The 13,646-nt window shown below is 37.6% G+C and overlaps 2 protein-coding genes across 2 annotated transcripts; one reads left to right on the forward strand and one right to left on the reverse strand.

The window, feature by feature from the left end:
• Positions 1 to 2,267: 2,267 nt before the first annotated feature.
• LOC137583542 (apomucin) lies at positions 2,268 to 6,779 on the reverse strand. Its single transcript, XM_068298612.1, has 11 exons — positions 5,982 to 6,779; positions 5,343 to 5,909; positions 5,124 to 5,276; positions 4,656 to 5,057; positions 4,311 to 4,592; positions 4,069 to 4,245; positions 3,828 to 4,004; positions 3,587 to 3,763; positions 3,230 to 3,523; positions 3,022 to 3,162; positions 2,268 to 2,946 (listed from the first exon to the last, which is right to left on the reverse strand). The coding sequence occupies exons 1-11, from the start codon at positions 6,730 to 6,732 to the stop codon at positions 2,396 to 2,398; spliced, it is 3,672 nt and encodes a 1,223-aa protein (XP_068154713.1). The 5' UTR covers positions 6,733 to 6,779; the 3' UTR covers positions 2,268 to 2,395.
• A 1,195-nt stretch (positions 6,780 to 7,974) lies between these two features.
• Positions 7,975 to 8,590, forward strand: LOC137583533 (uncharacterized protein DDB_G0271670). The gene has a single exon (XM_068298600.1). The coding sequence runs from the start codon at positions 8,004 to 8,006 to the stop codon at positions 8,475 to 8,477; it is 474 nt and encodes a 157-aa protein (XP_068154701.1). The 5' UTR covers positions 7,975 to 8,003; the 3' UTR covers positions 8,478 to 8,590.
• Positions 8,591 to 13,646: the final 5,056 nt, after the last annotated feature.

A 13,646-nucleotide genomic window follows, 5' to 3' on the forward strand; every position in this document is an offset into this window, starting at 1 on the left:
GAAGTTCAGAGATGGGGGCAAAGTTTTTCGCTTTTCGTTTTCCGTATTGGAGCTGACGCCCATTTGTCTAACTTGACTTGGGCTCTTGGGTGTTAATAATGTTATCTTTTATTTATACACAGTTCCGTTTTACAATTTCCCTCTGTTTGTGTTGACTTCAAACTTTTCTTTTACTTTTTCGGGTTCGGTTTCGGTTTCAGTTACAATACCCTGTATTCAATAAGTTGAGCTCAGCATTATCGGCACTTTCAGTGAACTTGCAGTGACAATAACAAACCTTTCCAAAATTAGCTTCAGCTCTCTTTCTTATTGGCGGCAATTTTAAACTAATAACAGCTAGTTTCTAGTGCAGCGGGCTTAGCAGGAAAATGTAGCCGATTTCAGAACAAGCTTATAGCTAATATGATCCGAGCTGGTCTTAAAAGATCTGGCAACACTTGCAGTTTCATTTCATCGCGAAAGTGCGTTCGCTTGTAAATTGGTTTTACATTTTGTGTTTTGTGCTTAAAACTTTATAAATCGGCATTAGGTAATTATCTGCATTGAATTAACAAATCAATCCGTATTGCAATCGGTTGATACTTTCGTCAAATGCACAAAGAAGTCGCATTCTTGGAAATACCCAAGTATAGGCCACAATCTGTGTGACTGTGTGTGTGCGTGAGTGAGCTTTTCATATTCCCATACTGCAATTTTTATATACATACATATGTAGATACATACATATCCAGATAGAAGTGAGTATTTACATGTAAAATAATACAAAAAATTTGCAAATTTAAGATAAAAATATTGAAACTTTAAACTTTTTCTATTCCCCCCTCTCAGGGTAAATATTTACTTAACGCGCTTAAACTACATAAATTTGGTATCAAACGAAAGAAAAAAATTCAACGAACACTTCCTCAGGGGCTTCTTGGCGATTTATTTCGTAGTTTTTGTGCAATTAACAAAAGAACATTTTTGTTTTTAGCGGGACTTTAGTTGGAAGTAGCTGTTCCCGGCTAAAAAAAACTGTCAAATTGTTGAGGTAGCCCGAGCAGCCGAATATTCCTCGAATTTATAATTTAGAGTAAAATATTTGGATACCAGGGCGGTCAAACAACGCGCCAAATAAAAAATAGCGCTTGGCAATACTGAAATCTAGTTTTAGCCAATTTTTCCACTTTTTAACACTGAAATCTCGAGTAGCTGAAGTAAATATTTACCAAAAATTCGTTTTGAAATTATTTTATATCAATTGAACGATCCGTTTTTTTAAATAATTCAATTTTATACTGAAAAATTTGAAACTACGCATAATTGAAAACCTACTGTTGCTCTGTTGATCATAGTTCATAACCTGTGGTAAAAAAATATTGTTAATTTTGCCTCTTTTGAGGTCCTACAGCTTAAAATTTAACTGAAATTTTTCACTAAGTACCCATGCCGACATTTTTGAGGTCATGAAAAAGTGTCCTATAGTAATTGAAGGGTGCTGATAGCGGCCCTATGCTTAGTTTTTGTCCATCACGTTAGGTTTTCGAGAAAAGCGTGTTGAAATTATTCAAATTGACCGCATTTGCAGTATTTTATTGTATAATATAAACACAATAAAATGCTCCAAACAGTTTTATTTTAACTTCTTAATATATTAAGTATAATTTATTGGCAATTTACAAAATATCAAAGAGATACTTCTTTGTTATATAATATCTTACACATGATATAGGTCTATAATGATTTAAATTTGAACCAAAAAGTATTCAAGAATTGTCTGCTTTTCAATTTTTAAGAATTATGGAAGTCTTATGCGTTTTAACAATTCTTTATTAGTAATATTTGCAAACAAGAGCTATTTTTCTTACACAGAATATTCTGAAATCTGCTAAAAAGTTAAAAAAAATGTTATGACTTTCCAACACCAGATCCCCTGATTTCAAAAAATCTGGACATAATAGACAAAAACCATGTATGCAGTCTGAATCAGGGTACCCGAATCAGTTAAAAGTTAGTTACTCAGATCGGTCAAAAGATGGAAAAAAAAAAGCAATAATGACTAGCTAATTTTACAAGCTGTAACAATTATGGCCTTGGCTTGGACGAAAACTACATCCATAGACTAGACTGGTAGAGATCTGAGGATAATTATTTCAGAAATCTGTTGTTTTGCTGAATAGATAGATTCTTCGTTTTATGTTCTTTGGGAAAGTAATTGCATTTTGTTTACCTTTCATGTTTCTGGGGGTGGAGGTGGGGAAAAGAAAACTCAAAGTCATCATAATGAATAATTTACGAAAACGATTCAATATGTATTTAGTTTCTTTTTTCTTTTTAAATTAAACAACAAAATAAATAATATTATAAAGATTTAAATAACAGATTTCTGTGGTGTGGTGTGTTATGGAGTTCCCTTTTAGGGTCTGTATATCAACTTGCCGCCGCAGTTCTTTTGGCAGAGATAGCTGGGACGAGTCCTCCACTTGCGGCAATAGCGGCGATAACAATTGTTGGGATTAGGACTGGGTGGACGGGTGGGTGGGGCATTGGTTGGTGGAGCATTGGTAGGTGGGGCGTTGGTAGGAGGTTGATTTGTGGGTGGTGCATTTGTGGGTGGTGCATTTGTTGGTGGAGCATTGGTTGGTGGTGCATTTGTAGGTGGAGCATTTGTTGGTGGAGCATTTGTTGGTGGAGCATTTGTTGGTGGTGCACTGGTTGGTGGTCCATATGGCGACTCTGTAGGAGGCTGTGTGGGTGGCTCAGTAGGTGGCTGAGTAGGAGGCTCAGTAGGGGGCTGAGTCGGTGGCTCTGTGGGTGTATCGGTAATTGGTTCTTCAGTGGGGCAATCATTTCCAACATTATTGATAATGGAATTCAATAGATCGACATTGGCCAATACATTCAAATCCAAATCGACCACTTTAACGATGCTATTATCATTTCCCACAATCTCTGTATCGGGTCCAGCTGAATAAAAGACAAATGCAACTCAATGGAATTAAAATCGATACTTTTTGGCGATTTGTTAACACTGAAACTTACATTTCTGGCGATTACCAATACAGGCAGCTCCACTACCTCTTATGGAGTTGAGCAAATCGACGTTGGCTAGGATATCGGCATCCACATTAACTAATTTCACAATGCGATTGTTGTTGCCCACAACGATTTGACGAGGACCCTCTGTAATTTCAACATGATTGATCCGCATTAGATGTCCGAATTTTCGTTATTTAAAGTTCTTGCTTACTTGTAAGTTTATTGCCGATCTGTGTACCAGATTTGCCGCTGCCAGATAGTCCAGTCAAGGCCATAACTTCCAGTAGAATATCACCGTCCACATTAACCAACTGTACAATATTGTTTGAATTACCCTTTATCACATCGCCTTTGGTTGTTAAAGAGTTTCCGAGTAAAGTGCCACCACCATTGCTACCCTTACTGACGATGTTATTAGCTGCCAAAACATCGGCTACAACTGGCAGATCAAGATTCAAAAGCTTCGTAATATCATTATTGTCGCCTGTAATCGTGGTGCCTCTTTCTACAGAGAGAAAATCGATATTAGTATGCTTCAAGAGAGTTTGTAAAAACCAAAGAAACTTACGATTAACATCATTGCCAATTAAGGTGCCTGAGGAGGAGGAGGATGATCCACCCTGTGAAGAAGTGCTACCCTTATTGACGATGTTATTAGCAGCCAAAACATTGGCTGCAATCGGCAGACCAACATCCAATAGCTTTGTAATAGCATTATTGTTGCCTGTGATTGTAGAACCTCGTTCTGAAAGGAATAAATCGATATTTGGTTAACCTCGAGAAAGTTTGTGATAACCGCAAAAACTTACGGGTAACATCATTGCCAATTAAGGTGCCTGAGGAGGAGGAGGATGATCCACTCGTCGAAGAAGTGCTACCCTTATTGAGGATGTTATTAGCAGCCAAAACATTGGCTGCAATCGGCAGACCAACATTCAATAGCTTTGTAATAGCATTATTGTTGCCTGTGATTGTAGAACCTCGTTCTGAAAGGAATAAATCGATATTTGGTTAACCTCGAGAAAGTTTGTGATAACCGCAAAAACTTACGGGTAACATCATTGCCAATTAAGGTGCCTGAGGAGGAGGAGGATGATCCACCCTGTGAAGAAGTACTACCTTTATTGACGATGTTATTAGCAGCCAAAACATTGGCTGCAATCGGAAGACCAGCATCCAAAAGCTTTGTAATAGCATTATTGTTGCCTGTGATTGTAGAACCTCGTTCTGAAAAGAGTAAAACAATATTTGGTGAGCCTCGAGAAAGTTTGTGATAACCGAAAAAAACTTACGGGTAACATCATTGCCAATTAAGGTGCCTGTAGAACCTGTTGAGGATGAGGAAGATGATCCACTAGTTGAAGAAGTGCTACCCGTGGAAGTGCTACCAGACGATGTTTTGCCACCAGAAGAAGTGCTGCCACTTGAACTGGTGCTTCCACTCGTCTTTGATTTGTTATTGACAACGCTGGTCACGCTATTAAGTGCTGCGACAAGGGCATTAACTGGTACTGTTCCCTTAACTCCAGTCAGAACCTTATTTCTATCGCCCTTAATGAATGTACTTGGACCGCCTAGGTGTAAAAAAGAAACACCATAAATTAGCTGAAATTTCAACATGCTTTAAGATTACTTACTTTTAATCTCATTGCCAATCACCGTGCCAGCACCGTCTCCAGTCACAGAGCTTACAATATTATTAAGAGCAAGTACGTTTGCATTGGCGGGAACAGCGAGATCGACCAAATTGCCTTCAGTATTGTCATTTCCAATAATGACTGATCTAGCAGAACCAACACCACTGGAACCAGTTGAGCTTGAGGAACTTCCGGAAGTGCTCGGTGTACCACTTGAACCGCTTGAAGAAGTTCCTGAAGAGCTTCCCGTTGAACTTCCTGCTCCCGTTCCAGAGGATCCAGAACTTTCTTTCACTACAATTGTCTGACTACTTGCTACGGGAATTCCAGCATTAAGGGGAACAAGAGCATTGACTAATCCGTTTTGTGAAACGTTGTTTCCTGTGGCCGAGTTGAGATCCCCTAGAATAGGTTAACATCAAAAATTAATGAATGGATCAGTCTCATATAACTGACTTAATCGCTTACCAATAACTGAAGAGCTTCCTGTTGAGGAACCAGAACTTCCTGACACTAAAGTTGTGCCGGTACTTGCTACGGGAATTCCAGCATTAAGGGGAACAAGAGCATTGACTAATCCCTTTTGTGAAACGTTGTTTCCTGTGGCCGAGTTGAGATCCCCTAGAATAGGTTAACATCAAAAATTAATAAATGGATCAGTCTCATTTAACTGACTTAATCGCTTACCAATAACTGAAGAGCTTCCTGTTGAGGAACCAGAATTTCCTGACACTAAAGTTGTGCCGGTACTTGCTACGGGAATTCCAGCATTAAGGGGAACAAGAGCATTGACTAATCCATTTTGTGAATCGTTGTTTCCTGTGGCCGAGTTGAGACTGCCTAGAACATTACCCACCGCTGGAAGACTCGAAGATGTACCGCCAGCCTTGTTTACAATACTGTCCAACAGGGATCCAGGCAAACTGGATCGTTTAAATGGCACCGATGTTTTGGCAAATTTTGCATCGTTGGCTGAAACATCACCACCATTGAGGCTATTGAGATCTGCTACATTGGCTACATTGTTGGCTGTGGGTGGTGGAGTGACTATGGTGCGGTCGAGAGCAGTCATCAGGCCCAGAAGGACCACCTTTCCAACGCCCATATTGAGAAAACGGACTAACCAACTATCCGGTGATGCCGCACAGAAGGCAGTTTGCTCGCCTCGGGCAATGGCTTCAAGACTATCCATTAGTGAGGTGGTCAACATACTGAAAGCTTTCATCTGCACGACATTCATGCCATTAGGAGCCACTGAAATGTACATACATAATGAGCAATGTGAATTTGATTAGTTAATAACTAGTTACTAGTTACTTTACTTACTTTCTGTTAGATTGTTAAGTATATTATTCGTCTCTCTGTTTGATGCGCCGCACACTTTCAAGAGTGTCATTAAAATGGCTCTCAACTCCGGTAGCTTTCTGGCCTGTAGGAAAGCCAAAACGGATTCACGGTCATCTCGGAAAGCGGCGTCATTTATGGATTGGCTATTCGTTGCCGTACGAATATTCCGGCTACCTCCGACACCTTCTTCTCGTAGCATTGCCGACAATTCGCTCTGCGCCGTCGTTGTCTTTATGATTTGGACCACTTCCTTCTGGCTACAAGTGATACTATTGAATGTACAGAGGGCCAAAAAGGATCTCAAGCTCAGTGTTAGGCTATTCTTGTCCATGGATTTCTCGATTTTCTTAATAATTCTGCCGCAGCTGGTTTCGGCTTGACCTCCTATCAGCTGATCGATTATCACATCCATGCCCACATGAAGCCACACAACTCCCGACTCTTTGGGTTCAATGCTGCGAAGTGTTTTCATGGTCGCTTCCTGGAATGGAGTCATTTTGGCATTCCGTGCCTGCACACTGGCCAATAGCAGATCAGCCAGATCTTTGGCCGCCAAACGACCAACATTCGTTACTTGGCGAACCCCAAACGAAGGTATCGCAGTCGGTGATATCGCAGCCGATGTCGATGTCGATGTCGATGAGGTGAATGGCGAACGCGTTGCGGGCTTTGCCTCATGCGGTATGAGAAAGCTGCTGGAGAGCACAAGGAATAGCTGAAGACGCCACATATTGTTGTCCCGTTTTGTGATTGCTCAACTATGCGTTTTATGAGCGATTGATATATCTAAGCTGTATGCCATTCGCTTTTATACCCCCAATCTCGGGCCGATGATTATCATCGACCTATGCGTTGTGTGAGTAAATGCAGGTCCAAAGCATTCGCTGATAACGAACTCTGGCCGAAACAGAGATAATCGTTTTTGGCTTTGTCTCTCCACTCCACATTATTGGCATGCCGCAAGACGTGCTCACAGATGGCTCGTTTGATTTTCAGATGCTGTCAACAGAGTCAACAACAAACATTTCAGCATTCTTTTGCCATGCATTGTCTCCCTCCAGCAGCATGTTTTGGTTTATCTGCCAATCTACACACATGCATTCAATTGATGCATTTGTGTTAGTCGCCCTGAGTTGGCCCAAAATGTTGAATGATAAATAGAATCAACACAGACTTACTAAGCTGATGAACACGACAATCATTAAGTTTTTGTTACCCAGATACTGCTGACGATTTTTTAGGAATATCTGTTATCCATACTTTGCGCCTTGTTTTCATTTTACACAAATTATATATACCTATTCAATATATTCTGTTCAGTTCCATAACAAGATTGGAAAATAGAAAAAACTGTGCAGATTCCTTAATTAACTTAAGAAACTAAATCATAGTACTTGGAAATTTCAACAAAAACTTTGAAAAGACAATTCGTTTTACCAGGTAAACAAATTATTTATATTATTTCTTACTCAAATTATTTAAATCCAAGTATGAGAACTATAAAATTTGCCTTACAGAACTTGGCCAAAAAATTACCTTATCTAACTAAATAGATGAGAATTTGTTGACTTGGTAAAGTCATGCCAAAACTATTTCAAGATGATAGCTGATTACTCATGCTTAGTCTTCATTCACTCTTAAATTTCGTTCACTTTGTGAATTTCATTCACTTTGAAATCATTCTGAAGTATTAGATAAACAATTTTGAAAAAAAAAGAATACCAAAAAAGTTGACTTATTACCATAACATAAGTAACTAACACGTAGTGCTTAATTTGACAAGAATATCTGCAAAGACATATGTATGTATGTATCTATGTATATATAAAGATATATATTTTTGGGGTTTTTTCGTCGCACGTGACTTGACGAGCTTCGTTTGAGTGATTTCCGCATAGAGATATGGGAAACATTTGGTCAGTTTTTTGGCACACATTTGGGCGTCTATATAAATGCAACAAATTGACCTTCAATTTGTCCAGTTAGAACATTTGACTAACAATGAAAGTTGCCGCCTCATCAATGCTGAATCAACACTACGTTCTCTTCTCCATAGTCGCCTTACTATGTAGTTGGTCTTTAATTGGCCCAACGGCATCAGCACAAACGTTTACCTCAGAAGATCGTGGTTCCATATTGAAATTCATGGATGTATTGATGAACTTTTTGGATTTGGAAACGGAGAACTCAACAACTAGTGCTCCAACAACAACAACAACCGCTGTAAATGGCACAACCATCGAGACTACAACATTGCCCATCAATGTAACCCAATCCACGACAACAGTTGCCACAACGACTGCCAATGGCACCACCGTCGATAGTTCCACCTCGAGTTCCTCATCATCATCATCGTCGTCTTCATCATCCTCCAGTTCGACGACTGCCAGCACATCCTCGACAACAGTAAGAACGCGAATTTGTTTTAAACGTTTCTGCTATAAATTCAAAAACGATAAGGGATACATTTACTAAGTCCCTAAAGCAACTATTGTCTTCCTACCAAAAAAAAAAAAAAAAACGGCTTTAGCTTTACCTGTGTGATAAAAGAAATACAAAGAATAAAGTCCTAAAAATATGTCCTCAAACGACTCTAGTGTTTGTACTTGGGATTAGCCCCCCAAACCCTCCAACAATCTTGAATGCTTCAAACCGAGGCCTAAACAAATTATTTCAATTAAAAGTTTTTGAGCCAAAAGCACTTAATGCTGACAACTTGGACGTTTATGTGAGCAAATCTTAATTGTGCCAAAAATACGAGCTATAAATTTTGTATTTGCCCTGATGTTTGTATGTGTAAACACCCACACACACACAGACACATGGAAACTGAAACTCTGACAGACAAAGCCCATTGGCAAAAGCTTTGTGGCTTTTCATTAAGTCGTAAACAAATGAAATTAAATTCGTAAAAAGATTTTCCACAATTTATTTTTGCAAATATGTATATACAATACAATTCCAAATACATATATGTATGTATGTATGTGTGAAGATATTTTGATGGCAGTTGTGGACATTAACGTTGACTGAAAAGCCCATGAAAATAGAATTTCTAACTGTGCGCCTAAAAGGCGGCAACAGAAAAAACAGCACAAACGCTTAGTTATTCAGTATTCTCTATGAGTGAGTGTGTGTATGTAGTTTACACAATTTTCAACCGTAATGAAGCCACAAATATGCATGGTCTGCCAATTGCCATTAGACGTGCTCAATTTTGTGAATTGAATATTGAAAATAAATTAGTTTAGTGCCGAGTGACGAAAAACTTTCCTAACCAACAATTCAGTAAGCAGGACTGCCAATGAGCTCAGAGTATTTACAAACGTAGGATGTAGTATGTATAATAATAATAACCAATAATTCCATAGAACTATACAGATATATATCTATAATTACATGTCAACCAAAATAACTTAGTTTGTAAACAAATTAATTTGTAGTTTGTTGTGGAAATCGAACGTCGGGGTCACCAAAATGTTATTGTTGTACGTGAAATGATGTTATATTGAGAATACTTGAAGTTGGGTGGACTTCAAAGAGATCATTTTATTGGAGTCCAAGAACAGATACAAAATTCCATATACAAAAAGCAGTCGATCTTTTTAATTGAAAAGTGAATTATCTCTTAAGAAGCTAAAGAAGAAAAAGCCTAAAAGTGGGTACATTTGAGTAAAACACTATGAGTAGTATATGCTATGTATATATACTTGTTTAGGCGAAAGAAAAACGACAATTTAAACACAATATGTCACCCATTCAGCTATTCGCTGACAATTTAATTGACTTGTCCTCTGACAGTTGATGAGTTTCTTTTTCCTTATATATATATGTTTTTTTTGGCTTCATTTTGACACGTGGCTCTGCCATTTAATTACTAACTATATTGTTTATTATTTGGCCTCCACATGCGTGTCAACAATAACAACAATAACAAGAACTTAACAAAGTTATCACACAGAGAGAGACGAAGAGGCGGAGACCGACGGCGGATTAAGCGACCGCCGCATGAAGCACTTTAAATTAGTTTCGTTGCATAAACAAGAAGGGCAGTCATGTCATCTCGTCGGAGAAGAGGTTGGTTGTTGCGTACTGGAGAAGATAGGAGTAAATGAGAGCGTGTCCACAACTTTAAAGCCATTCGCGGGATGAGCTGCTTATTAACAACCACCAACCAACACCAACAGCAACACCAAACACAACCGCCCAACCTCCTCTGACACGTGTCTCTAGCTCCTTCCAGAGTCACAATATGTGTGTGTGTGTGTGTGTGTGGGTTTAAGTGTGAGTAAAAGCGACATCACGCATTTTGTTTGTGGCAAAAGAAAAATCAACAAAAAAAAAATTAAGCACAAAAAGGAAAAGTATATCCAATTACAATTTAATTAAGTTGATTTTAATACGTCTTGCACGTTAGTTACAAAGAGAAGCATAAAACAGAGTCAAATTTTGAATACCCTTGTAAAGGTTTTCCAATGCATATAGTATAAGTTATTTAGCAGATAACTGGAAATGGATTAAGAATTAGTGGTAAAATTTTATATCAGCATTTGCGATTCTTTTGGGATAAAGCAAACTTTAATGTTTTTATGTAGTCGAAGATGCTTTCAAATATCTCACATTGACACAAAATACTCTACTCTCAAGGATAACAAAAGTAAATTAATATACTTATACAATGCACTATGGTCTGGATTTCGATTTTTTTGGCATAAACTACAGTTTGAATGCTAGAGAGTTGAAATTTTGCAAGCATGCTGGAAATACTTAAAGAAATTTTCAATTTTTTTTTTTTTTTGGAATTGCACCATGGCTTTACCGCGATTTGTCGAAAACTATAAAATTTGACCCGATTGCATACTTTCAGGCTGCATTTTTAAATATTCGGAACTGTTTTGACCAATTAATAATTATAAACATGCACAAAATAAATAGTTAAAAAATTTTATTTGTCTCATATTTGGTAGTGTAGAAAAGTGGTATGAAGAAAATAGATTTAAAAAATTTTTGTGGTGTTTCATTGGCATCGTCTTCTTCTTCTAGCTCTTTGTCGTGAATGTTCTCCTCAGAATTAGAATCACAATCAGATTGTAAGTCCGATTCATTTCCAGATAAATCTATATCTTCAGTAGACGGTAACTCCAGAAGACTTAAAACTTCTTTGGGAAGAGTTTTTTCGGGTTTTTCCTTTCCCTCTCCTTCAAACAGACACTCTATAGTAATGGATCCGAGGAATCCATGGCTCTATGAAAAATGTCACTCATTGTATTGACTCGACTATCTTTCCTTGAATGTGATCGTCTGTTTATTAAGTGAATTTTCTAGGAGCTAAGCTAAAGCTTCATCTGGAGTAAGTGGAATGGGTATTTGACGTCGGTTTCTCGTTTCAGTTGAGTATTCAGGTGTTGTTAAAGTTTTTTTAGAACAAACGCCGCATCCTTTCTGCATTCTTTGGTAGCAGAAACTGCAGCATGCACAAGAAGATACGTGTTGAGATTAGTCTCATTTGCAAGCTCACAAGCCAGTTTCCTTTTTAATCGTGCCCCTGCATTTGCATAAGATAAAGGTGGACGTCCTGTTGTCTTTGGTGTCTTACAATTTTCATTAACAACTATTGATATTTTAGATTCCAGCCAATTAGAATGCTTGGACATAAATCGTTCCAACATTTGGTTGCATTTCAATAGGTTATTTTAATGAATGATTCAAAATTACTTTTTTTTTATCTATTTCTTTTATTTTTTCGTATTCCAGATGGTTATTGTTGACTTTACTGTAGATCCATTCTGATACAGATTTTATTTCTCGATTGTTGCTGCACCAAATATCGATGAGTTCTTTATGACAAAATTCGAACTTGATGAATATTATCAAATTAATGGAAAAGGGGGAAAAACGGGGCGAAGGCATTAGTTTGCGATCAAAGACGACATATATAGGTACCAACTTGTGTCATTACTTTTTGTCAGCAGGTGTCAGCTCGTTAGTTCTATTCCACGAAACACAGAGAACGCAAAACAATTTTCTAAAAAAAATACACATTTATTGGACATTACACAACACTTAAATCCTAGTACTACACATAAAATAAATATATACATAAAAAACTACATACCTTGACGTATATTTTCCATATTTTAAATTATTTTTATGTGCAAAATTCCACAAATGGTGGCACTTTAAACTTTAGGTTTTTTTTTTACTTTCCAAATGTCGATTACGCACAAAGCACACGTCTGACTTTGAGACCCTGGTACGAACGCAGGGATGCCATTAAAAATTTTTTTTTTTTAACGGTATTTTATGCTCAGGGTATCTACTTTCATAATCAATTACCAAAACCACCGAATCTTTTCATGAAAATTTGGACTTTATGCCAAAAAAATCGACATCCAGACCATAGTGCAATGCTGCGGTGGGGCCAGAGTGGTGCGAGTCTTGGGGAATGGAGGAAATATTGGATTAGGCAAATGGAGTCGAAAGTTGGTTAAATTTAATTTGGTATGGCATACTTTTATGCTGGCAAGTGACCGAATGAAGCTGCATGAAGTACTAAGGCAAAATAATCCATAGCATGCTCCCAGGGGCCCTATGCAGGAGGAACATTGCCCTATCCCAAATGTAGGAAAATCTAGAACTTTTTCTTTAATTGATGTTTTAAAATTTAAGAATTAATCGACATAAAAGAAAGCATCCTTAGAATCGCGAACAAATAGGAATTTATTCTTTCGCATTATTTTTATACCCTTTTAAAAAGAAACATTTAATTTTGATAAATAGTAGGCAACGCATAGAAAAATGTACATTTATTCCTGATAAGCACGATGAGACGAGTTTGATTAGCCATGTCCGGCCATCTGAATCAGCGCAAACTTCTTCTTGACTGTTAAGGCTATAGAGCTGCTTGTATATAGTGCACAGGTTTTATATCTCGGATTCACCGGATCGGGTCACTATACCATCACGAACGCCTTTATACTTTTTAGACAAAACCTTTTTTTTTCTTTGACGGCTATAAGTATAATAGGAAGAGTAACACAAAAAAACTTGCAAGGGTATACAAACTTCGGCGCGATCGAGGTTAGCTTTAAATAGAATTGGTTTCATATTCGAATTACCTTTAAATTTCTTTACATTTGGACCAGGAAATTTTCGTAAATGTAATTTTTAGTCTTTAAACTTTTACTTTTCCATGACCTCTGCGAGAAAAAGTGAAATGCTTAAGGAACGACAAACAATTAAAAGAGAAAAAAATATTGAGCCACACAAAGCACTTTAGAAAACAAACAAATACAATTCATGGATTCAACAATTTAAATATCAAATTCGTCGTCAAGATAAACACAACCAAAAAAAAAAAACATACTAAACCGGACGTGCAGTTAATGTCGAAAATGTTATACTTGAAAAGATGTTGGTTTGGCCGTCTTGCATGGGAATGCAGCCAATGAAAATCATTTATTATTATTTTGTTCTTTGCATTACAAAATAATGTTTCATTTAAGGAGAGGCAACCCTTCTGCTTGTTCGATGAGCGAATGTGCTGAAATTATTATTTACGAGCACTTCCCTTCTGCTTGGAAAGCACCCCTCACTTTAAGCGATCCCTTTCACAGAGAAAGGGCTGAAAAATTTAATCATTTT

Source organism: Drosophila tropicalis, unplaced genomic scaffold (assembly GCF_018151085.1).
Source record: "Drosophila tropicalis isolate 14030-0801.00 unplaced genomic scaffold, ASM1815108v1 contig_867, whole genome shotgun sequence".
NCBI classification, from domain to species: Eukaryota; Metazoa; Arthropoda; class Insecta; order Diptera; family Drosophilidae; genus Drosophila; species Drosophila tropicalis.